The sequence below is a fragment of the Lissotriton vulgaris genome, chromosome 1_1 (genome assembly GCF_964263255.1).
Source record: "Lissotriton vulgaris chromosome 1_1, aLisVul1.2, whole genome shotgun sequence".
In the NCBI taxonomy this organism is placed as follows: Eukaryota; Metazoa; Chordata; class Amphibia; order Caudata; family Salamandridae; genus Lissotriton; species Lissotriton vulgaris.
The window spans coordinates 1,816,817,992-1,816,844,824 of NC_141685.1; the positions used below are offsets into that span (position 1 = coordinate 1,816,817,992).

General features: G+C 44.2%; 1 protein-coding gene across 1 annotated transcript in view; it reads right to left on the reverse strand.

Moving 5' to 3' along the window:
- STAB2 (stabilin 2) overlaps nt 1–26,833 on the reverse strand; it is an 880,852-nt gene that overhangs the window by 318,236 nt on the left and 535,783 nt on the right. Inside the window, exons 39-40 of the mRNA XM_086919174.1 lie at nt 20,800–20,895; nt 11,110–11,155 (exon numbers count right to left, since the gene is read on the reverse strand). Of these exons, the coding sequence (XP_086775300.1) occupies nt 11,110–11,155; nt 20,800–20,895 (142 nt within the window). The remainder of the gene's footprint in view (nt 1–11,109; nt 11,156–20,799; nt 20,896–26,833) is intronic.

Sequence of the window (26,833 nt, forward strand, 5' to 3'; positions counted from 1 at the left end):
ATAGAATAGCTTCTGCCCCAGAGACCTTCCCTTCCAGATAATATGGTTCCTAAACATCAGATATCAGATATGATAGTGGTACAAGTTGATCTGACATGCCAGACTTCTGTCTCTTTCCGCTAGTGTAAATGTCAAGTCTCCTGCACCCTCCAGTCATACGTCATGCACACGTCATGCAGCTGCGCACGCATCCAGGCCTCAGATTTCTGCTGATATTGCAAGATTCTGCTTTTGTTGCCACCCACTTATGACACTTACATGTGACGTTTCTAGCACACACCTCTATGTTCACGCCTAGTTCACGCCTTCTAATTACGTATCACTACCACGTGTGTGTCTTATCTTGTTTCTCTCAGCTGTTACGCCTACTGTATTGGTTTCTATAATATGATTTAAGTATATAAGCTATGTATTGTCAATAAAATATTGCTCTATCCCTTCCTGCACCCCTGTGGTGGCAGGAATATGATATCCGGTCTGGTACCATTCCTTTTTAAGGAATAAACCCCCTAAGAACTCTAACACCACGGACTCTGTTTCTTTCTTTCCGATTGAGTTATTTTTGTTTAAGTACTTACCTGCATAGAAATTAAGACGGTAAATCAAATATTTACCACATTATTCTGGCGCCCGAACAGGGACCCCTCCCCCACCTCACGCGCCGGTTGGTGCGTTGCAAGCTCTGTCCCCTGCCATCAGTTAGACGGAACTACGCGTACTGGCAGGATTTCCTGTATCTCCCTCTGGCCCACGGAGGTGACGAAGACTGCGATCAGCACCCAGACGAGGCGGTGAGGAGTGCGGAGGATCCCGACCAGAGCCTAGCCGAAAGAAGCAAGGTCCGAGGTGTGAAGAGGCCCACCAGTTTTCCGAAGTATCCACGTGTCGAGTCGAGTCCGGTCCAGTCCAGTCGAGTTTTCCGAGGCCTTCTGTTTCCGTGCTTCCCGGTGAGTACCATTGCTGGGACGTATCTAGACGGGTGCATTATTATGTATCCGGTAAAGACGGGTTTGGGTACACAAACGCGGTCTGCACTGTTTTAGACAGTGTATCTGTGCTGTTTAGCAGTATATCCGTTATTCAAGTTCTTGCACTGTCTTCGACAGTGTATCTGTGCTGTTTAGCAGTTCATCTGGTTCCGAGGGTAGAGATATATGTTCAAAATGTTCTCTCATGTGATTAATGTCGTGGTATGAGTGATTGTTTAATGTGCATTATTGTGTTTTCATGTAACTAATTGTGTTCAGAGTTCAGTAGCAAGGATTGAATATCCAGTATTAAGTAGACAAGATGCCGTTTTTCAATAAGTTAAAGCAAATAGGAACTAGGAAAGGGATGCTAGAGGAAGAAATTCCTATCCCCCCTAGGGACACGCCTGGAAATTACATGTACCACAAGCATGGCATAGACGCCATACTGTATCTAGATTTATGGGCCGATTATACTAAGCATCTGGAAGAAAAACACAGATGGCCCGCTACAGGAACATGGGATGCCGAGTGCATCCTGAAAATAGAAGAAGCACTATGGAGAAAGAAAGCCAGACAATCACAGAAAGATGCCATAGAGTTATGGCGTAAAGAATCACATAAACGAGCCGAAAAAGAACTCCGAAGAGAAGATAGACTTAGAGAAGCGCCGGATAGAGTCCGAGAAAACGAATTAGTTAATGAAGGGATCCGAGTAAAAGCCGAACAAGTAGACCGTGCACGAAACAATCTTGTAAATAGTATGTACTTAGTGGCCGAGGGTTCGCCTGAAGCCAATTCAGAAATACCGAAAAATCTGCCGCCACCATTGGTTCCATCCAAAGTAAACCACCGGACTACTAAAGACATATTCCTGGCTTCATATCTAGATGATGTAGCGCCCGCTTACACCAACCCACCTGCCCGTGTACCGCCTACTGACGGTGATGGAGGTGGCAACCCGCCTCCAGACCATATTCCGCCATTACCACAACAGAGTTCCCCCGTTCGACAGCCTGTTCCTCCACCCCCACCACTTCCCCCACCTCAGGTTAAGATACCAAATCCATTGTTACTTGATCCTACTAAGAGACCAGTTCAAGTACATACACAGACTCCACAGAGGGATAATGCCCAAGCCTCCGCCCCAGGAGGCGCAACAGGGGGTTACCAGACCCCGCCAGCAACACACAGATTACACCTTAGGGATATGCAGAAGCACCCTATGCTCCAATCACCCCGTCTCGATATACTCAAAGAACAGCTCCCAGTTTGCAGATATGGCCCAGTACCCGGTAAAGACGACAGAATGTTGATAGCATCGTTACGTTTGCGGCAAGCTACAGATTACCTAGTGTTATTCCCAGATATGTCTGATCATCTAGATAGAATATATCATTTTGTCCAGACTGGGGAAAACCCTGAAAGTATTAAGGAGGCCCTGGCACACCAGAAAGTTGACACTCAAGCATATATACTACGTTTTTTCATAAATTGCTTAATAAGAGACCGAGACAGGCCAGAGACAGACCAGCGTGAAATGGAAGTCCTAAGCAAGTGGGGTCAAAATATAGCCGAAGGAAAGCATGATAAACAGAATTGCATAGCTAGCATGTACAAGAAAATAAGAAAAACAGTAATAGAAATACACGAAAAGGAAAAAGAAAATGCCTCCTCCCAGGAGGAGGAAGGACCTGAAGAACAAGAAGCGACTACAGATATGATAGCGTATGTAGGTAAGGGAGCTTACCTTAGGAAAGGCATTCGCCCAGAAAGCAAGAGAGTTTTTCTCTCTGGCATATCAAAACCGAATTCTCCTGAACATCAGTTTCAAGACACTGATAAAATGCTTTGAGAACGAATGGGGTACCACGTACTCAATTCTATGGATGAACAAGAACTAGCCCGGTCAGCAGTACTATGGGCTGACAATCCTAATATATACAATGATGACACAGTAGCACATACATTTCTGAACCTTTCCCCAGACGAGCAGAAATTAGCAGGTGTATACATGATTCAGCACCTCCTCACGTTATACAGAAATCAACATTCAGACCCAGGTCCCTTACCTGATACATTAGAAGCACTACTCATGGATAGATGGAGAGGCCTAAGTACTAAGTTAGTTCAAATAATTCTAGAACAACGGCACAGATATAACACTTTCTTAGGCCCACAATATGTTCCCGCTCCGCCCCCAGAAAGAAAAATGTATCATATGGAGCGTCTCCATGGCATTGAAAGGCAGAACCCATTACGAGAGGTACACCCAGTCATGGGTGCCGACCATACCCTGAAACGTGTGTATGTATACACACCTCTGACCAAGTTAGAATTATTGGAGATGAAGAAACTAGTACCCTGTCATGATAAAGACCCTGCAGGTTTTCACAGAGAACTTAAGGATATGTTACTAATGGGAGATTACACCTATACTGATATTATGAAATTGTTAAAGGTTCTGTTGCCTACCGGCATCTACGAGAAGCTCAAGGAAAAAGAATGGGAGGTGGGAGAGAAAAAGATTATATGGACTGAAATAGAAGACGAGGAAAGGATTCGTACTCCAGGGCTAGGCCTTGGGGAAAAAGCTAAAGCATTACCAGGTTTGATAGTACAGGTCTTGCCAAGATTATTGACAACTAAAAAGGAAGACTGGGATGCAATCTCAGCCTGTAAACAGAAACACGATGAAGATACTAGTGACTTCTATTCAAGATTCGAGAAATGTTTCATTATAAATAGTGGCCTGAAACCAAGTAGCGAGTCATACCCGCACCTTTTTGTAAGTAAATTAGTAGAGAATTCCTTAACGCAAGTTAAGAATCGAGTATATAAAGTCGAAAGCACATGGCAAGCAAATACGCCATCCCAGATGTTACAAATGTTACAGTATCATCAGAACAGAATCAGAGAAGAACAGGAACATGAACAAAGACGTATGAAAGACACGAAAATGAAAATATTAGTTGCTCAGACAGCTCCGGCTGACGGTCAGAAAAAGGGTGGGACACAGACAAATAATTCAGCAGCTCCCGTTAAAGGGACATGCAACTATTGCAAGCAGCCAGGTCACTACGTACATGAATGTCCAGTCCTGAAACACAATATAGCAACAGGTAAAACTAAAGAAAGACCGCATCCGCCTAGACAAGACCAGGGCCAACAACAAACTTCGCAGAATTCACAACCGATGCATGCTTCATCACATACAGGACAGGCCGCAGCGGCATCACAGCCACAGGCCATTGCCGCGACACAGCAAGTTTCACGGCAGATGTGCCAGTATGCCCAATCAGATTACCCCGATTATCAGCGATACACATGAAACAGCCTAGAGAGGGAGGTTGGCTTGCCTCTTATTGAGATTCCTGTAGATCAAGAGGGTCCTTATGTACACAGTCAAGTATTGGGAAAAGACAGAAAGTTTTTAATTGACACAGGGGCAAGCCGCACAACGATCAGCCATGATGAAGTTCCAGGGGCACCCCTCTCAGGCTCACAGAATGTTTCCCTTGGTTTCTCAGGACAACCTATTGTAAATGAAGTATCGAAACCTGTCCCCTTAGCAGTAGGTCCATTATCACGTGTTACAGACTTATTACTCACGAAATCATGTCCAGAAAACTTGTTAGGTATCAAAACACTGAAGGCTCTAGGAGCCGTGATATGCTGCTCTCCGGAAGGAGTTAGACTTTTCCTGCGAGACTTTAAGGGTCACTATGTATTACGAGAGTTTGATGTCAGACTGAAAAATGTACCAGAACACCTGTGGGCACAAGGCCCAACCGATGTAGGCTGCATGCATATTACACCATATCGTGTTACACTCAAGCCAGGTGTTGTTTTACCTCGAATCAGACAATACAAGTTACCACCCGATGCTGTAGTGGCGTTACTGGAAATCATTGAAGAGCTCATTGCCCAAGGAGTGGTTGTAGAGACCGACTCCAATATCTGTAATTCCCCTATCATTCCGATTCTCAAACGTACTGAACCCAATGCACCGCCAGTATATCGGCTGGTGATTGATTTACGAGAACTGAATAAATGCATTGTCCCACAGTACCCTGTGGTTCCCGATATCTCATCCTTATTGACTGCCATTGATTCAGAAGCAACGTTCTTTACTGTAATTGACCTCAAGAACGCCTTCTTCAGTGTGCCCATTGATCCAGAGAGCCAATATCTCTTCGGATTCAGTTTAAATGGACGAAGTTTCAAATTTTCACGCGCACCTCAAGGATTCACAGAAAGCCCCAGCATCTATAGCCAAGCACTGAAAAGACAACTTGATTGTATCCAAATGCCAGTTAACACTGCCTTACTGCAATACGTCGATGATCTGCTGATCACCGCACGAAGTGAGCCCGAATGTGAGCAAGCATCACTGACGGTTCTACATTTTCTGGCCGACAAGGGACACAAGGTGTCTCCTTCGAAGCTACAATTCTGTGTTCAGCAAGTTGTGTACTTGGGTCACTTGCTGTCCAAAGTGGGGAGACAGCTCACTCCTGATCGCATCCAGCTAATTATAAATATGCCGCAACCCCAGACACAAAAGGAAGTGCCGGCCTTCATAGGCCTCACCTCGTACTGCAGACAATGGATCCCTCAGTATGCATTTCTAGCTAAACCACTCATTCAGTTGACAACACAGGAGGCAGCGACTTCGACTGCCCTCCCTTGGACTCAGGAACATACACAGGCTTTTGAGGAATTAAAGAAAGCTTTATGTCAAGCACCAGTTCTAGCGACACCATGTTACAGCAAACCGTTTACACTTTTTGTTACAGAACGTGATGGTACAGCATTGTCTGTCCTCACTCAAGACCAGGCAGGTTCACATAAGCCTTGCGCTTATTTTTCAAGTACATTGGATTCAGTAGCCCAGGCACTCCCTGCGTGCTTAAAGTCAGTTGCCGCAACAGCCCTAGCTATCAGACAGAGCGATTCAATTGTATTAGGACACCCATTGACAGTACAAATTCCACATTCTGTAGAGGTCCTTCTAAATCGAACCCAGACTCAACACTTAACTATAGCACGACTGACAGGTTATGAATTGACGCTATTCCAGCCACACATAGAAATCAGACGCTGTAGCATTCTAAACCCCGCAACATTATTACCCTCCATTATGACAGATCCAGCCCCACATGACTGTATAGAGATCATTAATGCAGTAACAAAGCCCCGACGAGACTTAACAGATGTTCCATTGACAAATCCAGACCTGACACTTTACGTGGATGGTTCATGCATGAGAACAAGTACAGGAGAGTTAGTGGCCGCGTATGCAGTGACCACTGAAACTGAAGTCAAAGAAACACATCGTATTGACACACTGTCTGCTCAAGCGGCGGAGCTCATCGCTCTGACCCGAGCCTGCATACTAGCCAAGAACAGAAATGTTAACATATACACAGATTCCCGTTATGCTTTCGGAGTCGTACACGACTTCGGAGTGTTATGGCAAGAACGAGGTTTTTTGACCTCTCACGGTGCCAAGATCCAACACGGTTCCCTCATTCAAGCCCTGTTAGACGCAATACATCTGCCTTCAGGCATATCCATCATGAAGTGTAAAGCACATACTAAAGTTACAGATTCTGTTTCCCAGGGTAATGACCTGGCAGACCAAACAGCAAAACATACAGCATTGACTCACACCCAGACAACTGATGTGACAAAGACAATAGTACCGACACAGTGTATGTCAGTTAGGGATCCCACACTAGATGTAATCGATATTCAGACACATGCCACTCCAGATGAAATCAAGAAATGAACTGAACTAGGAGGGATTCAGACAGATCAAGGATGGATGACGAAGGGAAAATCTACATGGTTTCTCCCTGGCTCTATGGTTCAAATCATAATAAATACAACACATAGTCCAGCACATCTAGGAGAAAAAGCTATGTTAGACAGTTTACAGAATCTCTGGTACAACAAACACTTACGAGCAGCAGCAAAACAGAAAGTGCGTACTTGCATGATCTGTTGTCAGTTCAATCCAGGTAAAAGCGTCCCTGTAGAGCAAGGTGGATTTCATCCTCCCGATCACCCTTTCGAAGTCCTCCAGATGGATTATATCCAGATGGATCGTTGTCGAGGATTTAAGTATGTCCTCGTAGTTGTTTGTGCACTTTCCCGTTGGACCGAAGCATATCCAGTCCCAGATTACACTGCCCCGACCACTGCCAGGCAGCTGGTTCGAGAATTCTTCCCACGGTACGGTTTGCCTCGTATCGTGTACTCAGATAACGGACAGCCATTCTCATCCGAGCTCATGAAACAGGTTTCCCTTCTGCTAGGATATCAGTGGAAATTCCATTGTGTCCGACATCCCGAGGCCGCTGGCCTTGTCGAAAGGCATAACCAGACATTGAAAACACGCCTTGCAAAGATCTGTAAAGAGAAAGGGGTCGACTGGATAGTCGCCCTGCCCGTTGCACTGTTTTACATGAGAATGGTCCCCCATTCGAGATCAGGGCTATCCCCGTATGAAGTGGTCTTTGGCAGACCACCGAATATGTGGGGGACGCCCATGCCTAAGAAAATTACCGATGTTGATTGTAATATGCTGACAGATTACCTTGCCTCCTTGATGTCTGCACTCCAATCATGTCGTTCACAGGTTGCCGCAGCTTTTCCCGACAACACTGATGTAAAGCCACATGATGTCCGTCCCGGCGATACTGTGTTGATTCGCAACTTCGACAGGAAAAGTCCGCTGGAGCCCCGCTGGAAAGAGCCGAAGATCGTCCTTCTAACCACGAGGACCGCGATCAAGGTGGAAGGCCGAAAGGGGTGGATCCACACGAGTCATATTAAAAAATGCAACAAACTGATGCCAGAAACTGACTCATCCACCCCCTCAAAGGACTGCCTCGAATCTAGTGACTGTAAAATTCCTAAGCGAGAGAAAACTCCCCAAGAGGAGTACCGAAAGAAACTTCGATCTAGCAAGTCAGACAGTTTAATTGTTTAAGTCCTCCCCTAGGTGAATCGGTTAAATAGTTTCTGACATGTATCCCCTATATCGAGATAGAGAGAAAGAGAGACAACTCAAGAAACATACATACTGTAAATCACTCCGCAGTCACTGTATAGTGACATTATTGATTATGTTTTTCTTAAGTCTTTTGATTATTGTTGCTAGTATACTATTGCCAATATACTACCCTATCTTCAAGCGTGAACAATCTGCTTACAATGTAACTGCTGAACACTCTTTTAGCGAATTACCGCCTCACGAGCTATCATACAGGCTTGCGCTGCGCAACAACACATTCATTAGTATGTTACATCACTCCCATCAGACTAACAATGCTACAAACTGTTGGATATGTGTCCGACTCCCTCCCTACCAGAAATATAAGGGAGTTCTGCCTCTCTTCCCGTACCCGTTCACTCACAATGGCTCCTGTGGTGCATGGTTTGGATTAATTAATTCTTTAGATTCTGATATTGCTGTTTTCGAGGGGAATTGGATTTGGGGAAACCTGAACCTAGTTCTGCTCAACGTCTGCTACCCTGACAAGAAGGGACTTCCCATTAGGACAGGAACTGATTTAGAAAATGAAGTATATGGATTAGGTAATTATACAATTAACCTCATGATTCTTACTGTTGAATCCGAAGCTGCACCAGTTCTCCCTGCTATGTCAGTATTACCAGTCACAGGTGACTTATGTGTCAGAAAGAAGGGTTCAGTACACTTAGGTCATAGTGAATGTACTACCGTGGTCGAATTCAGTGATCATGGCAAGTCTTCCTTTAGAGCTACTCGTCATTCCTATTTTGTTTGTGGCCATACCGCATACATACGCTTACCTCCAGATTGGGATGGTACCTGTTACATTGCCTTCCTTCTGCCACCTGTTTTCCTAGCCCCTCCTGATTACCACAGAAATACAAACCTAGTAAAGAGTAGACTCAGAAGAGATCTCCCGATTGTCGACTATACTGAAACGGCATGGGAGCAATACACAGATTTCAATAAGGGATTCTTTTTCTTCACAGGCCCCGTCCAAAACAGTAAACTAATAAGAAGATTAACTAGAACACTCGAAGCAGTAGTGAATGAAACTGCCTCCGCTCTAGGCAACCTAACAGAGGAGCAGTCCGCCATGCGGGTTGTTGTTCTTCAAAACCGTCTCGTTATTGACGTCATCTTGGCAGACAGAGGCGGAGCTTGTAAGGTCATCGGGTCAAGTTGCTGTGTTTTCATTCCAGAAAATGCGCCAACGGTATACCAAGCTATTACACGTCTTCATAAAATTGCAAGTTTGATACATCAGAATCCAGGCACCTGGACTTGGTCCGGATGGTTCTGGACAACATTGACTGCTTGGGGATGGAAGATCCTATCCTTCCCAGGCGTTGCCCTTGTCATAGTATTTAGTTGCTGCCTGTGCCTACAATGTGTGCCAGCGATTTGTGGACTGTGCGCCACATCGTGCATTACACATTCCAGTTTTCACTCAAAACGCAAAAAGAGGAAAGAAGAGCAAATGATGTTACAAGAACAGACTGATCGATTCATGAGGATCGATATATCATGAAGGGTCCGTAGGGAACAAGGAGGGAATGAGGAAATATAAATTTTATGGTCAAGAAATGTTCCCTAACGTGTACCCCACCGTCTCCATGTACGAGTTTAAAGTGCATGTAACTTCCCTCCTGTGCCAGCTATAAAGACGCAAATACATTTGCGTCCAACGTTAACATGTCCTCTTTCAGACCCGCCATGAACGGGTTGAATATTCAGTTCCTAAGTATGCTATGCCAACGTCTTTTTGTGGTATACTTTACACGTTTTTCAGCTCTGGCGAAGCAGGCCCCGAATTCTGCCATCGAGCCTTTTTCTGTCTTCTGACTCCGAACGCCCCAGCCTGGGCTGCCTCTGTACCCGTGACCTCTGCCTTACTCCCTGCGCGGCCCTCGGCGCTTAGCACAGCCTGCTGCCTGCCAAGACTGTATTCAACCTTCGCATTATCTGTTCCGCTCCTCGAAAATGCATTCCTGCCTACTAGTTTAAGTAAACATCCCCCCAGCTGCAGAGCAAAGGGCCCGGCCTCACTGTCTCCGTGCAAGTAATTCATAGCCTCTGTTACCATGGAAGGCCCATGCCCCCCTCGCATCTCATGCAGACACTTAGACGCTTATACACGCACTCACAGTCAGTATAGAATAGCTTCTGCCCCAGAGACCTTCCCTTCCAGATAATATGGTTCCTAAACATCAGATATCAGATATGATAGTGGTACAAGTTGATCTGACATGCCAGACTTCTGTCTCTTTCCGCTAGTGTAAATGTCAAGTCTCCTGCACCCTCCAGTCATACGTCATGCACACGTCATGCAGCTGCGCACGCATCCAGGCCTCAGATTTCTGCTGATATTGCAAGATTCTGCTTTTGTTGCCACCCACTTATGACACTTACATGTGACGTTTCTAGCACACACCTCTATGTTCACGCCTAGTTCACGCCTTCTAATTACGTATCACTACCACGTGTGTGTCTTATCTTGTTTCTCTCAGCTGTTACGCCTACTGTATTGGTTTCTATAATATGATTTAAGTATATAAGCTATGTATTGTCAATAAAATATTGCTCTATCCCTTCCTGCACCCCTGTGGTGGCAGGAATATGATATCCGGTCTGGTACCATTCCTTTTTAAGGAATAAAACCCCTAAGAACTCTAACACCACGGACTCTGTTTCTTTCTTTCCGATTGAGTTATTTTTGTTTAAGTACTTACCTGCATAGAAATTAAGACGGTAAATAAAATATTTACCACAAGACTGTAAATTTCACCAAGCCCTACTAAATTCTTTGTGAGCATCACTGTGGCACCAACCATTTCAATAAACCACCAGCAGATGTATTTAATATTGCCAACAATAGAAACCAAAGGGTACACAAAGTTCTCAAAAAGTGAGGCTTGGCAGTACCTTCCACAAGGTGTACAGGAGTATCTAACTAACAAACAATTGAATAAAAAAATAGATATTACATGTCATTACTGATGTTTTTTTGTATATGTACATAATGATAATCCTATAAATAACAATCCAGCTACTACTACAAATATAAAAGCTAATAATAATACATTGGTTACATACTTGGCACTGGTGTGACAAGATTTGCTGCATTTATCGTCTGTGATTTCTGAAAGAAAAAAATCTGCATTATTGTTTTGTATTGGTGAAATTAACTTAGTTCTAATTTGTTGATTAATTGTCTCAAACAATATTAGTGTATATTAAAAGAGATTCAATATTACTCTATAATGGGAGAGCCTTAACTCAATTACGAAGCTCAATTTGATAAAAATAAGATACGTTTTCTTTATGTGGAAAAATTAGGGGTGGTCCAACATAATGGTTCACTAATTCTCATTCTTGTCCAGCAGTAAAGGCACAATCAGTGTTGACGTTATGCATGATATACAGGTTACATTACATTAAGAGACTGATGAGTTAAGTGGTAACTCTAACAGGATGAGACTGTGCCAAGTTGATCGATCACTGGGCACACATTGTTGACTGCATTGCATGAATTGAGAATACCACTTGTACTGATGCATTGCTATGGTATTATCGCTTAGCTAAATGCTCCATGGTCTGTCTCCTATCCATGTGTAAAGTCGATGGAACATTTATTTTTGGTTTACAAGCTTATCTTACAGTGGTTTGACCTAGGAATGAGTCAGATACTTAGTACTGTAAACCAGAGAGTGCAAGAGCGACCTTTCACCTTTTCTCCCTTAGGTCTACCCTTTTCTTACATCTACCACCTCCTTTCAAGTCATTACGGAGGCTGTTTTCAATTCAGGTCTTTTGTTTGACCAACTGATGCACTGTGGGAGTTGTAGACTTGTTTTACTCCCGTTGTATTAATTAGATGAATGCAGCTGAAAACAATGATTTCTAGGTGAAAAGTTCAGTACTAGAAACCGCTGGCCCGATTCACAGAACTAACAAGACGAAATCCTAAATGTACTACCATTTTGGTATTCTCAGAAGGCACTTACTCATTTTGGTATTCACAGAAGGCACTTACTCATAGGCCTGTAAACCTGTCTCAGGCCTGCCATTGCAGTGTCTGTGAGTGCAGTTTTCAACTGCCACATCACCCTGGCAAGTGGACCTATTTGCCAGACCCCCACCTTCCCTTTTACTACATGTGCGGCACCTCTAAGATAGGCCCAAGGTACCCCATGGGCAAGGTGCAGTGGATGTGAAAAGTAGGACGTACTGGTGTGGTTTTACTTGTCCTGATAGTTAAATACTATCAATTTCATTTTTCACTATTGCAAGGACTAGCTCTCCCATAGACTTTAATTGGAGCTGCTTTGTAAGATTTTACAAGTGTAACTTTCAGTTGGGAACAACTAGAGATTTGAACTTTGGGTTCTCTGAGCTAAGAATTTGAAATGAGGTGGTTTTTAAATTGTATGGTTGAAAATGCCACATTAAGAAAGTGGGCATTTTCTTGTTTAACCATCCTGTGCCTCTGCCTGCATGTGGAATCAACTTCTGGTTTAGACTGACAGGGGCCTGTTTCTGCATTCACTCTAGCCAGTCGTACAAAGAGAGTTGACGTGTGCCCTACATATCCTGAGGGCCCATTACCTGGCTGATGGGCCTTCCAGAGCTAGAGTGGTGAGAGGAGCTGTCAACTCAACCTGAATAGGGCTGTGCCCCTGCAAAAGCTGCCTCCACCTCCCCCTGCCCCCACCCCCCCCCCCTCCGGAGTGTGTAGGGAGTCAAGACCAGGCAGGACAAGAACTTGCGCGCTACAAGGACATTCCTGTGAAGAATTACTACTTCAAAGGCCAAAAGGGGTATAAGTATTGAACCTAAAACCACAGACTTTTAGAACACTTCTGGATCAAGAGGAACTTCTGCCAAGGAGAAAACCTGAAGGGCTGTGAGGAGGAGTACTGCCCCTCTGATGTCTGTTGCTTTGCTGGGTTGGCCTGCAGTTGCTGCTACTACTATGGAGACTGTACTTTGCGTTGTATTCTGCTTGAGAAGTTTCTCTAAGGGTTTGTGTGTTTTAGCCTCCTGTTGGAAGTCTCTGGGCCATCAAAACTGTGTCTGCAGCATCCCTGAACTCCACTGCTGGAAGTTCTGACCTGCCTTGTGGTGCCAAATCCAGTTCTGGGCCCTTGGAGGTTGTTCCTACTGCAAAGACCTGCTTCAAACTATCAGAAAAGATGCATCACCCTTTCAGTGCCTGTTTTTCTGACAGCACCACTGTGCAGGAGACATTTCCATGCACCGCCGCAGTGCAGCCTAAGAAATTGATGCAGTGCCTTTCAGTGGCAGAAGAAACCGCCAAAACCCAAGTTCAGCGCACCATGCCTCCGAAGTATGAGACCCCCGCACTGACTCCGACACAGGCCATAGTGTACAGCTGAAATAATGGACGCATCAAGAGACCGCAGCTGAGGAAATTGACACAACGCCTGTTTGCCACCGCTGCATGGACTTCAAGCGCGTCTGGATTTCCACGTAACGCACCTGTGCGCCAAGGTTTTCCGACACAGCACCAGTAGACTAATCTTGAATTTTGAAGCCTCGATTCCCCCTACAGTCCAGATTCGATGCAACACTTTCTCTGCCTGCAACAGGACTGACGCATCACCTCTCCAAGGACTCGGGTACAGGTGCATACCTGTGTTTTCCAACACTTTCCTCCTACGAGCCTGTTAGGCCTTGTGGATTTTGACAAATCAGAGGTACATTGTGTCAAATCACCACATCCATAGAGTTCAATGGACAGAATTGCTTGAAACCCTTTAAAAGTCATATTTTGAGTTCTGTCATTTTGTTCTTATTTGGTGTCCATTTGTAGTGTTTTCACTGTGTTACTGTGTGTTTTGTACAAATACTTTACACTGCCTCTAAGATTAGCCTAACTGGTGCATGGCAAGCTACCGTGGGGGTGGACAGGGGTTAGCTTGGCAGTGTGAACCCTTTACCCTCTCTAGAAGGAAGGGTCCCTACTTGGACAGGCTGCATACCACTGCCAACTAGAGACCCCATTTCTAACAGATCCTTCCACTGTATGGTCAATGGGCTCATCAATAACCTGCAATATCCTGATGGTTTATGGCACTGGGTATGTTACCCAGGGTATATCAAAATATGTATGGCAAAGATATTTAATAATTTATAGGAATAAAATGAGGATGTTGATTATTGGGAACTACAGATCAGTAAATTGAAAGGAAATTGGATATGGTACTCAATTCCATTAGTGTACTAATTTTTACCAGAGAAGTATCCAGAATGATCAGCATGACATAAGCATGTAAAGGGATGACAAATGCAGATCATATAAACCTGGTCCTGTATTTGCCTTTTTCTGAGGAATACTTTTTTACGAGAAGCCTACCATTCAATGAAATAGACCAGAAGGCCTTTGTTCAATGGTCACCAAAATAAGTGTCATAGTCAGAAGACCTAATTTTTAGCCATGAGTTTTTAAAAAGCGTAATCTCTGACAATGTGAATATGCTAGGTCTCCAACATTGGAACTGTTTTTTGTGGGTTTTTTTTTTAGAGTTTTATATAGCCCGAACTAGACCTGAGACATCGGGTCTCAGAGCGCTTTACATGAGCTCCAGTTTCATTACAGACAGAACAACACATTCATTTTTGTTAGGCACGGGTAGATTAGGGATTTGCCCAGAATCACAGGATATTGAGCATCATTGCCAAGACTCAAACCCGGCTCCCCAGCTTCGAGGTCGGCCACCCTAGCCGAAATCACACTCAATTAAATATGTATCTGAGATTCTCTATATCACATTCTGCTGTGTACTGTTGTGAAGATCTAGAAAGAGACAAAGTTGGATTTAAGTGTTGTAAGATACATGTTCTATTTTTCTCCTGCTGCATCAAATGTGATTCAGAGGTAGGCAAGAATTACATTAGGTTTGTGTTAGACCAAGCATCCTTAGGGTGGTCTTCCCCTGGACTTTTTGCATTTTGCTTCCACGCTATCTTGATTCTTTTTCTTGGGCTTCAGACTTGGTAAAGGGCTTGGTAAAGCACTTAGTGCTTTACCACTGCTAAACAGTGCAAAATTACTTGTGCTTCTCCCCTAAATCGGATGACATTATGGCATTAGTGGATACCCGTTTGGCATATTTGTTGTATCGGTAAGTCCCTTCTAAAGTGTTATACCATATACCCAGGGCCTGTACTTCAAATGCTACTAGTGGGCAGCAGCATTGATTGTGCCACCCACAGAAGTAGCCTTTGAAACCCATCTCAGGTCTGCCACTGCAGTGCCTGTGTGTGCAGTTTACTGCCACTTCAAATTGGCAATTGAAACTATTTGCCAAGCCTTAAACTCCCCCTTTATTACATACAAGTCACCAGTTAGGTAGGCCCTAAGCAACCCTAATGGAAAGGTGCCATGTGAGTAAAAGATAGGACATGTTTTGCATACGATTGTTTTGCATAGGATTGTTTTGCATGTCCTGGTAGTGACAGTCTATTTCATTTTTCACTACTGTGAGAGCCTACCCCTCTCATAGGCCAGAATTGGGAATTCCTTAATACACTTTTAAGCTGTAATTCCTGATCGAGAGGAGTGGATTTTTCATGTTTCATATGTTTGGAATTGTAATGTTAAATCCCCCTTACTGGTGAAGTTGGATTTAACATTACTGTTTTAGAAATGCGACTTTTAGAAAGTGGACATTTCTCTGTATTTACTGCTCTTGGTGCCTGAGGGCCAGTCCCAATACACGTCTGTGTTGTGTGATAGATACACTTTGTGCATTCCCTCTAAAAAGCCACAACACAGGAAGGTGAGGCTCATCTGCATTCTGAGGACTCATCTGCATTCATCTGCATTCTGATGGGTCTTTCTTGGCGATGGAATAGGAGTAACTAACACTTCAATAGTCCACGCACAAAGCATGGATTTACCCCCCCCACAGCTAGCCAGGAAGACAGGACTGGGTTGAAAGGGATTCTTGTGCACTTCAGAGAGTTGCTTTGATGTCAACTCATACATCAAAGGCACTTTGGGGTATAAGTACTGGATCTCTGACCCCCTAAAATCAGACACCTCTGGATCTTGAACTGAACCTCTGTCAGAAGGACTGCTGTGTTGCTTAAAGGACTCATCTGTACTGCTTTTCTGGACTGACTTCTTTTGTACTTATTACCCTGCTGCTCCCTGACTCTGCTAAAGGAGAGCTGGACTCTGCCTTCACTCCAAGAGATCTCCAAGGGATTGCTGGCTTGCCTCCTTTTTTCTGCAGTCTCAGGGACACAAAAGACTTCCTGCAATCCTGCTGGTGCTTCTGGGCTTTACCTTCTTCAAATCCTACCCTTGCCTGAAGTTCTGGGCCTTAGAAGGGGCTTCTGTAGCTGCTTTCTACAAAACTACTGAGCTGATCCGAACCGACACATCACATTTCCATGCCAAGGCTGTCTGATGACTGCAGTTCTACAGCTGACGCTCAGCGCGGTTTAACGACGATTCATTACCTTCACTTCAGCAAAGCTCAATGACGACACATCGACCCGACTGCATGGAAAAGATCGACGATTTGAGACGTCACCATCGACACTTTGCTGCATCCAGGGTACTTTCTCAGTGGGCCCTGCATGGGTCCTGTCGCCAGCCTGCCCTCCATTGCGGTCGGTCAGAACTTTGGCTTTGAGCTGATCCCTCGTGACCTCAAGTAACCTTTTGACCACTAGTGACTTCTAAGTGCTGTCTTTGCATTTAATATTAAAAAATTCATATCTCAACTTCTACTGATTGAATGTTTGTTGTTTTGGTCTTATTTTGCTCCGATAAATATTCTCTATTTTACTAGAGTTTTTTTGTGGTGTACTCATTGTGCTACGATGTGTGTGTCTGTTGCACAACCACTTCACACATTGCCTCTATACATAAGCCTGACTGCTCTGTGCCAAGCTACCAGAGGGTGAGCACAGGCTACCTTTAACTGTGTATCTAGCTTGCCATGACTAGAGTGGTGGCGCCTTCCTTGCTTGGGTGCATACCTCAGACAACCAGGAATCACAGTTCTAACACAGGTGATCACCGGTGAGGATAGGACTTGTGTTTGTGCAATACCTTTATAGTAACTCAGTGTTCACTACAACGCTATACTTAGACCAATATCAACCTTTTTGGATTCTCCCTGACTTCTTTTTATTTTTCCAAATTCTTTTTGACTTTATTCTTCAGCTATGCCCACCCCGAATGTGGGGTCTTTGGGATCTTCCGCTTCCTTGTGGCACGTTTGGACACAATAGTTAATCTTATTTTATATTGAACTGTGAATGTTAGTCCTCAAGATGACCCACAATAGTAGAGACCCCACACAAACTTGTAGGGCACAGGCACATTTGCATGTCAGGTTTTAGGTGTGGTATATGCAGAGGACTGTGCATCACTCGGGTATGGTTATTGGTGTTTACAGCACTCAAAATGTTATTCTGTGAAAAAAGGTGTGGGCCATTCAGTATCATTTTATCTTTGTCACCAACAATTCGTATAGAACAGGGATCAGAATACTTGGTGGACCAAAAAGGTCCAAAACATTCTAAATGGGTTAAGGGGGAGGGTAATAGGTAAGGCTGCCCCCCACTCACACAGTAATCAATCAATTGAAGCCTCACCTATTTGAAAACGCATCCATATATAAGACCAAGAGACAGGGTCTGATATCTTGTTATCAATATAAATCCCCTAGATGTGTCAAGTAACACTAATCCTATGGTCAAGGTACGTGATAATTCAGTATAAAAACACAGGTCCACATACAACAAAACCAAAAAGGTGTGGACAATAGAGAGAGTACCTCACGGTAGTAACACCCGAGGGGGTTCCCGGCTAACAATTACCGGTATACCCTCTTCTCATCATTGGCCACTCTCTCTATGTGAAAAGACAGAAGTGCACAAGAACAAATAATCGTGTATACGTGAGAATAGTGGTGAAGAAAGAACAGTGACAAACATGTAAACACTGATGTGAAATGTTGTGTACATAAACAAACAAACCCCTAACCAGACAGAAAAAATGTAGCAGGGTTTTGCTAGCTATTCGTTTTTATTCTGTTGTAGCAAAACCTGCCAGTTAAAAATGGTTAAATGTATACCATAATGATTAAATCCTCAAGCCGACATGTTTCATCGCTACGAATTTCAGCGATTTCATCAGAGAATTCGAGGGGTTATCTATTCTCAGTCTTTTCAATGGAAACAGGGTGCTAAGTCTGCACGTACCGGCACCCCTCTGTGGAACACCGTGTCATATAGTCACGTGTCCAATAATGGCTAGAAGTTGTCTCAGCCACTGTTGCCGAGTCCCTCCGGCGCTTCCGACGGTCCTCCAAGTTTTCTGATCCCTGTTCTATACGGATTGTTGAATTGAGTTTCTTTTACAATTGGAGCGCTATATTTAAGTATACATATATTTTTTTTAACTTCACAGCAGTTTGCTTTCTCCATCAGATTTCTGCTCTCTCTGGGAGACTTTCCCACTGCTCCACCTGCTTCAATTATTCTTGCGCCTTGAAGAAGGTGGCCCGCATCCTGGGTTGTTCCACCGAAACGCCTGTTGGCGCTCAGTGGATGGGTGTATGAAGACCACAATCTTGTTGGTGGGTTTAGAAGGATAATCCGAGTGTGACAAACTATCAACTGTAACATTGATGCAAAGTTGTGCTATATGCTAATAGAGACCATTATGTAGGTTGGTTTGAAGACAAAATAGTAAATTCATTTGAAGTCACATGATAATGTGAAGAATATTGTTGCAATTTATTAGTTGTGCAGTATTATTTGTTGATGACTTTTGTTCATAGTTTGTCGCTAGTTTTCGACCCGAGGACTACATGTTTTAATTAACTTCAATGGCGAAAGGTATGACTAGTATGAATTAAGTATGCCTGTGAGATGATTGCATGTGTGAATTGATTTGATTGCATGTGGGTAGGTTGGTACTGCTCGGAGAGTATTTTTTTTTACTAGCGTTGTTAGCTTTTGCTTGTATTGTTCTTGAAATAAACTTGGCAAATGGATGTGTGAAATTTACTATCTGTGTTCTAGAATGTGAGATATAGTTAGTCGTACGAGCTAATAAATCATTCTCTTCAATAGTCAATTTAGTGGTACAAATTACTGTTTATGAATGTGATTATTCCTGTTTAGATATCTAGGAGTTATTCCCGCGTTTTTCCCTGAGCTGGCAGTGTTTGATTGTAGTTCTTGTTGTGTTTCCCCAGTCCTGCCGCTCTGCATCCTTTTTTGCAAGAGGCCCTCTTTTGTGTCTGTAGAGTGGTGGTTCCTGCAGAGCCTGGGTGCATACCCGAGCCACCCAGGAATCCCACTTCTAACAGTTTGTTGTATTGCCATTCAAATTCAGGGTAGCTTGATCTACATTAAAAGGAGCCAGGGGTACCTGAATCAATTATAGGAGAAAACTAATTGTCCCGCTCAATCAAATCCTTACAGTAGTCTAAGATTATAAAAATTGACTCAATTAGCAAATAGTTACATGGAGCTTTAATAGCACATTTAACCCTTTCCATGCGGCCGCGATTCCCCTGGTGTGCTGTAAACAACACGAACAGGGGCGGTCCGTGACGAACCCCAGCCGTCATCAGCACACGAGCACCGTAGTGCATGACGGCTGGGGTTCGTCATCAGCATGGAAGGGGTTAAAACACCTTCGTCCTTGTGTGATATTATAAGGAGATTAACATATTTCTGTTCGGTTTCATGTGTTAGAAGTAGGACACTTTCTCTGACTCGAGAGAAATTAATGGCGCTATCTAAGAGGAAGAGGGTGACCACAACAAGGGTTATTGAGAGTTTAATTGATTCAATGAACCTCAACAATTCATATACACTTTGAACTATAGGGGGGTGAAATATCAGAGGATGGAAACTTCAGGCTACTAATACCATTAATCATGGGATCTGCAATGGTGTAATGAGCTGCATTCCCAAGGTAGGTTTTCATCATGAATTACATTTTTTGGTACCTCACCACAAGTAGCCTGACTATGTATATCAGAGCCTTTGCAAACCTCACTTTAATGTGGATCTACAATAACTTCATTTTACTGAAATAAATGGAAACGTGTGTTGAAGTGAATCACGCTGGAGGATCACTTGTCTTTAATATGCTTATCGCAGAATAAAGGCCTCACTGTGGCAGCTAAACTCCCTTTCCCTAGTTCATATGTCATAAATCTAGATTGGACATTGGCAATTGAGCTTGTTGCTCTTTGCATGTGATGCACAAAAAATCCTAAGGATCTGCTGAAGCATCAGGGTGATTGTGAGTTTATAGATGCTCTGGCAGAAGTACATGATAAGCCTTTTCTACACTTGAAAGCATGACATGCCTCTCCGGAAGGGCAGGCAGCTTGTCAGCAACATTTGCAGGTGATCGTTTATAACCATATCTACTAATTCACGATGATCAGCACAAACGTAAGCATGCATGCATTGCTTGTATCTCTCTCTGATCAACACTCAAGGTTCTGTAACTTGAAGGAACCTAATTTGTTGGCACTAAAAGGTGGCAATGTCACTGTCCAAATATAATGTATTTCTTAATATCATGGAAATGGTCTGCATGCTGATCTTTGGTCTCTGAAGCGGTTGCAGACACACACAATTACTGTGTTGCACTTCCTGAATATAGGTCACTTCTCACTATATTTGTGGGGCTGCATGCTACACAGGCTCTGACAGGTCTTGGGCATTCTTCAAAATGTTACAGGGATAGTATCATGAGAAAAAAGACCTTACCAACGTCACAGTGGATTCCACGCCAACCAACGTAACACTCACAGGAGCCATCCCCGGCTATCCCTTCACTGCATTTTCCATGGACACAAATGCATTCTGAAAGACAGAACGTGATTTTGTTAGTGGTTATAACGTTTAATGACTGCTCAGTTGGATTGAGTATGCAAATGCACATTGCTCCTAATAAAATAAAAATATCATCAGATATTATTTAACACTTCTACTTGCATTATGTCGAAATTGTAGTGAGTTTCATTGAAATAAATTAAGTACATCTTTAGTGTGTAAAGCAACACTTCGTATTTTTTGTACAGATATGCGTACATTGTGTGTATCTTTCGACACACTATAAACCAAACATATTTTAAAAATAAATGCAATCATGTGAGTGAACCCGATACCCTTAATCCCTACCCTTAAAATTTACACCGCCAAGCCTGTATCCCTATGCCTCAAACCTTTCAATCTCAACCTTAAACCTCTAACCCCTTAACTGCATATTTTAAACCCTATATATCCAAAACCTTATAACCTTAATCTTCAACCCCTGACCTCTTAACCTCTAATCCCAACACAGCAAATGTGAAACCTTTAACTCTACACCCATACCTTTAACCCATAGAGTACTCCTTAACATCTACATCATACCCCACTAAGCCAAAGCCCCTTACCTCCTAATCTTAATCCTATATCCCAAATACTTAACCCTATATCCCAAATGCTTAACCCTATATCCTAAATGCTTGACCCCCAACTCCAGTCCCTTGGTACTGCCTTTTCGACCCCTGGCCTCAGAGGAGGCTGAATCAGTTCCTGGAACACAGGAGCAGCTCGCACTAATGATGGATGCCGTTTGGAGCTCCACTTTCCAGGTTTCTCTCATGTCTTTCATTACCTAATTAGTGAATAATATTATTCAATATTTGTGTAATAAAAATGGAGTCTGATGAGAGGGAATATGACTGTATCTGACAGGTAAGGTATGTAAACATGGTTTTAAATGTATGTTTTATGCATGCTTGCAGGTGAGTGTGTTGATCTGAGAAAGTGTGTGTGAATGGTGTGTGATGTCCCTTCTGCTACCCCTGCTAGTTTGGTGAATTGACACCCATGTTTGTAATCTACCTACCTAAATATATTTTTAGGAATCAAAATTTTGGGAAGCGCTCTATTTTCTAGGCACATCATTTTAGAACTAATAATTGAGAAATGTTAATTAGGAACATTGCTTTCCAAGCTTTGAGCCAATACCCATCTGTATGCATAATTGAGCTGATTGGGTATTATGTATGCAATGTTTGCCTCTGGTGGGTGAAAACGAACAATATGCTGGTGTGTGAAAAGGAGTTATTGCAACACCTTTTACAAAATGGTTCGTCAGATCACTCCATGTTATTGTGTCAGGTGAAATGTTTACTGTTATATTGTCATCATTTGTTGGCTAGATAACTATATCTGTATGCTATAACTGGCAGTGTTAGAAAGTCACTTTTTTGGCCTGTTTACCCCCATTGTTTTGTGCTGACTGGCGCTGGTGGTAGCTGGCTCCTCTTTGGGCTCTGCTAGTCAGGCTCAGGGTCAGTGCTATGTTAAGCACAAACACGTACATTAGGGTACACATATAATTGGCATGACCTATAATACCCACCTATGAGTCCCTATCAGATAAAAGGGCCTGCCAGTTTAGAGGCCAGGAGCCTTTGTGGCACTTGCATGTGTGCACTGCTGAGAGCATGTCATTTTTAAAGCAGCCCTGTGTTGCAGCACTGCTTTTATAAGTAAATTCAATGCAAACTCGACTTTCAATCAATCAGGGGTTTGTTAAGCACAGCTACTCACCCGGAAGGATCGCAAGGTGCTGCGGGGAGGAGGGAGGGCGCAGCTCCTAGGCACATCAGGAGTGTCATCGGAGGCCAAGTGGGTCATAGGTCATCCCTGGCCTTTAAGGGTATGTGCGGTGCCAGACGCTCATGGTGATTCGTCAAACAGCAAGGTCTTAAGGCCCTTCAGGAACTTGGAGAGAGTAGGTGTCTGGCGGAGGTGGAGAGGGAGGGTGTTCCATGCTTTTGCCGAGAGGAAGGAGAAGGAACAGCCTTCTGTTCTGGTCTTCTTGATGTGTGGTACAGTGGCAAGGGAGAGCTGGTTTGAGCAGAGGGATCTTTGGGGTGCGTGCAACGGGAGGCGGTGGTTCATTTAGTCAGTCGTGGTGTTGTGGAGGGCTTGTGGGTGCGGGTGAGAAGTTTGAAGGCGAGTCTCTTCTCGACGGGGAGCCAATGTAAATTCCGCAGGTGTTGGGTGACGTGGCAGTGGCGCGGTAGGTTGAGGACTAGTCTGTCTGCGGCGTTCTGGATGTTCTGGAGTTTGCGGGTGAGGTTCTTGTTGATTCCGGTGTAGAGTACGTTGCTGTACTCTAGTCTGCTGCTGATGATGGCGTGGGTGATGGTTTTCTGTGTTCGAGGGGTATTCAGTTGAAAGTTTTTCATAGGAGACGGAGGGTGTGAAAAAATTAAGAGGTGACGGCGTTGATCTGGCAGTCCATTCTGAGTTCAGAGTCCAGGATGAGTCTGATGTTGCGTGCGAGGTCCACGGGAGGGGGTGGTTTCCTGAGGGCTGGGGGCCACCAGGTGTCATTCCAGGCTTCAGGATGTGGGACTATAAGGAGTACTTGGGTTTTGTTTGTGTTCAGTTGTAGGGAGCTGTTCTTCATCCACCCAGTGACTGCTTCCATTCCTTCTTGAAAGTTGTGTTTCGAGATGTTGGGTTTGTTGGATAGTGAGAGGATGAGTTGCATGTCATCTGTGTATGATGCGATGTTGAGTCCATGCGATCTAATGATGGATTTGAGGGGGCCAAGTAGATGTTGAACAGAGTAGGGCTGATACCGGATCCTTCGGGGACCCCGCAGGTGGTTTGCGTGGGCTCCGAGATGAAGGGAGATAGTTTGACCCACTGCTTTCTGCCGGAGAGGTATGAGCGAATCCAGTCAATGGCTTAGTTCTGGATTCCTGCATTGTGGAGTCTGCAATCTAGAGTGCAGTGTGAGACTGTGTCGAAGTCCGCAGAGAGGTCCAGGAGGATGAGGGCCACAATCTCTCCTCTGTTGAGGACGAAGCGGATATCGTCTGACGCGGCGATGAGGGCAATTTCTGGGACTTTGGTGGTATGGGCAATTTAAAAGTGATAATAAACGTTATTTTTACATTTTGGGTACCCCCAAGGTCTCCCCTAGATGTTCCAGGGTGGGGGTCATGGAGCAGGGTCCCAATAAAAGATGCTTTATAAGCCCTGTTGAGTGAAAGCTGCAGTTTTTATTTTTCCCCAGTGTAGGAAATTAGGTACAAAGTTGAATTTGGTGCTGTGAGCACTGTGAAGTAATAACCAAAATTGTTTTGGCATATTAGAAACTTCTCAGGTTTCCCTTTGGTGTACCAGGGGTGGGGGTCCTGTAATCATGAGGAGGAGCTTTATTCAAGAGGTTTTATAACCCCTGGTGAGGAAGAAATTACACATTTAATTTCCCCCTATTGAAGATAGTTGGACTCGTAGGCTAACATGACAATATTTTATGGACGCATAATTATTGCTAGGAAAGTACAGAAAAATCATTCAAGGACTGAACAGTATGGTATTGATGAATCTAGACACATGCCAGGGGCCAAGTCGGCCACCTTTAACCGCAACCCGGCCCGAATTCCAAGTTAGCCCAGCTAAAGAGCTCTGGAGGTCCGACTTCCAGGGTTTAACTGGGAACTTGCAGAAAGTCAAGCCTGCGAAACCTCACTGAATCCAGACTGGTGGAGAGCATTGAGGGCCTCAACAGAAAAAGCTCCAGAAAGGTTTCTGAGTCCGAAGGTAACATTTTGACTATAGACTACTGTGTGGGGCATACAAGCAGAGCTCCATCGTGGTCAGCCTCAAACTTTGACTTTGTCTCGGTCAAGCACAACCAGATGTGCAGAAGTGGTGCTATTGGTTTCTAAGCACTAGAAAGTATTTCTTCTTTAAAAATATCTCTGGTTACCTACATTGGATTTTGATGGTTTTGGTGTCATTTTAAAGATAAAAATCGTTCCTATATTTATAAATTGGTGTGGGATTTTTATTGTTTGTTGTATTCTACTTATTTACTGTAATAGTGGTTTTAAATGCTTGACATGCCTGTCTCCTAAATCTAAACCTTATGGCTCGGTGACAGCTACCAGGGATTGAGGGGGGGGGGGTGAATAATTTATAGAGATCCTATTTAGGAACCAGTACTGTGTTGGTTGCCTTATTACTGATGTTAGGTGCCTACCTTACCCATCCCAAAAACCCAACCTCCAACATTTGGTGTCCAGCGGATTGGATGAGGGCAGTTTAAATTACACCTTACAGTGAAGTGAGCGAGATCCTTAAAAATTCCCAAAATTTGCCTTAGAACTAAACTTTTGACTTTTGGATTTTTAAGATCTGGACTAAACTGATTTTTGGACCATTGTTTTGATTTTTCTAAAGTTGTTCTACGTATGATTGGTAGTGGTTGTCACCCAAACCTAGGGATACCTTGGAGCTGGGTTTGACTAAACTGACTAAACTGAGTGACTGAGCTTAGCGTTCTTTGTAAGGCCAAGGGGTTACCTGCTACTAACAAGATTAGGAAGACAATGTTAGTTACATCCCTTAAGGCATGGGAGAGATCAGCTCCAGAAACTAATGGGAAAGGTGATCCCTTCAACCAGAACCAGGAGGTGGATGAATATTTCCTTTCCCTTTCCTCTAGCACCAGGTTCATTCTTTCCAATGGATGGGGGGAGGACAGAATCCCCTGTGCAGGGCTCTCTGTGGTCCCTTAAAGAAAGGGAGCTAGCCCTAAGAGAAAGAGAGTTGATCCTAGATGATAAGAAGTGGGAGAGGGAATAGAAAGACAGTAGATATTTTGGCAGTGATAATGATGAAGTGGTTATGGTGTCCCGGGTGGTGGGTTTAACCCTAGTCAAGTCAAGTCAAGTCATAGAATTTATATAGCGCACTACATACCCAGAGGGTTTCAAGGCGCTTAGGAAGGGGGGGAGGATTACTTGTCAAATATCCACGTTTTAAGTTGCTTTCTGAATGCCAGGTGGTTCTGGGTAAGGCGAAGGTAAGCGGGGAGTGAGTTCCATGTTTTAGCAGCCAGGTATGAAAAGGATCTGCCTCCCATGGTGGTCTTGTTGATGCGAGGTACAGTGGCGAGGGCTTGGCTGGAAGAACGTAGTTGGCGGGAGGGGGTGTAGAAGGACAGTCGTGAGTTGAGGCATTCTGGACCGATGTCGTAGAGTGATTTGTGTGCGTGGGTAAGCAGTCGGAAAGTGATCCTCTTATTGATGGGTAGCCAGTGGAGGTCTTTAAGGTGACCAGAGATGTGTTCGTTGCGTGGGATGTCTAATATGAGTCTGGCTGAGGCGTTTTGGATTCGTTGGAGTTTCTTCTGGAGTTTTGCGGTAGTACCTGCGTAGAGGGTGTTTCCGTAGTCCAGCCGGCTCGTGACCAGAGCGTGGGTGACTGTTTTCCTTGTTTCGGAGGGGATCCAGCGAAATGTTTTTCTGAGCAAGCGAAGAATGTTGAAGCAGGAGGAGGATACGGCGTTGACTTGTCTGTTCATTGAGAGTGAGGAGTCCAGGATGACGCCTAGGTTCCGTGCGTGGTCTGTCGGGGTGGGAGCTTTTCCGAGGGCTTCCGGCCACCAGGAGTCGTCCCATGCAGAGGGGGATGTACCTAAGATGAGGACTTCTGTTTTGTCTGAGTTCAGTTTCAGACGGCTTTGTTTCATCCATTCAGCGACTTCTTTCATTCCTTCGTGTAGGTTAGTTTTGGCGGTGCTGGGGTCCTTGGTGAGAGAAAGGATCAGTTGAGTGTCATCCGCGTAAGAGATGATGTTGAGGTTGTGTTGGCGGGCGATGGCCGCGAGTGGGCTCATGTATACGTTGAAGAGGGTGGGACTGAGTGAGGATCCTTGAGGTACGCCGCAGATGACTTCAGAGGCCTCGGACTTGAATGGTGGGAGGCGGACTCTCTG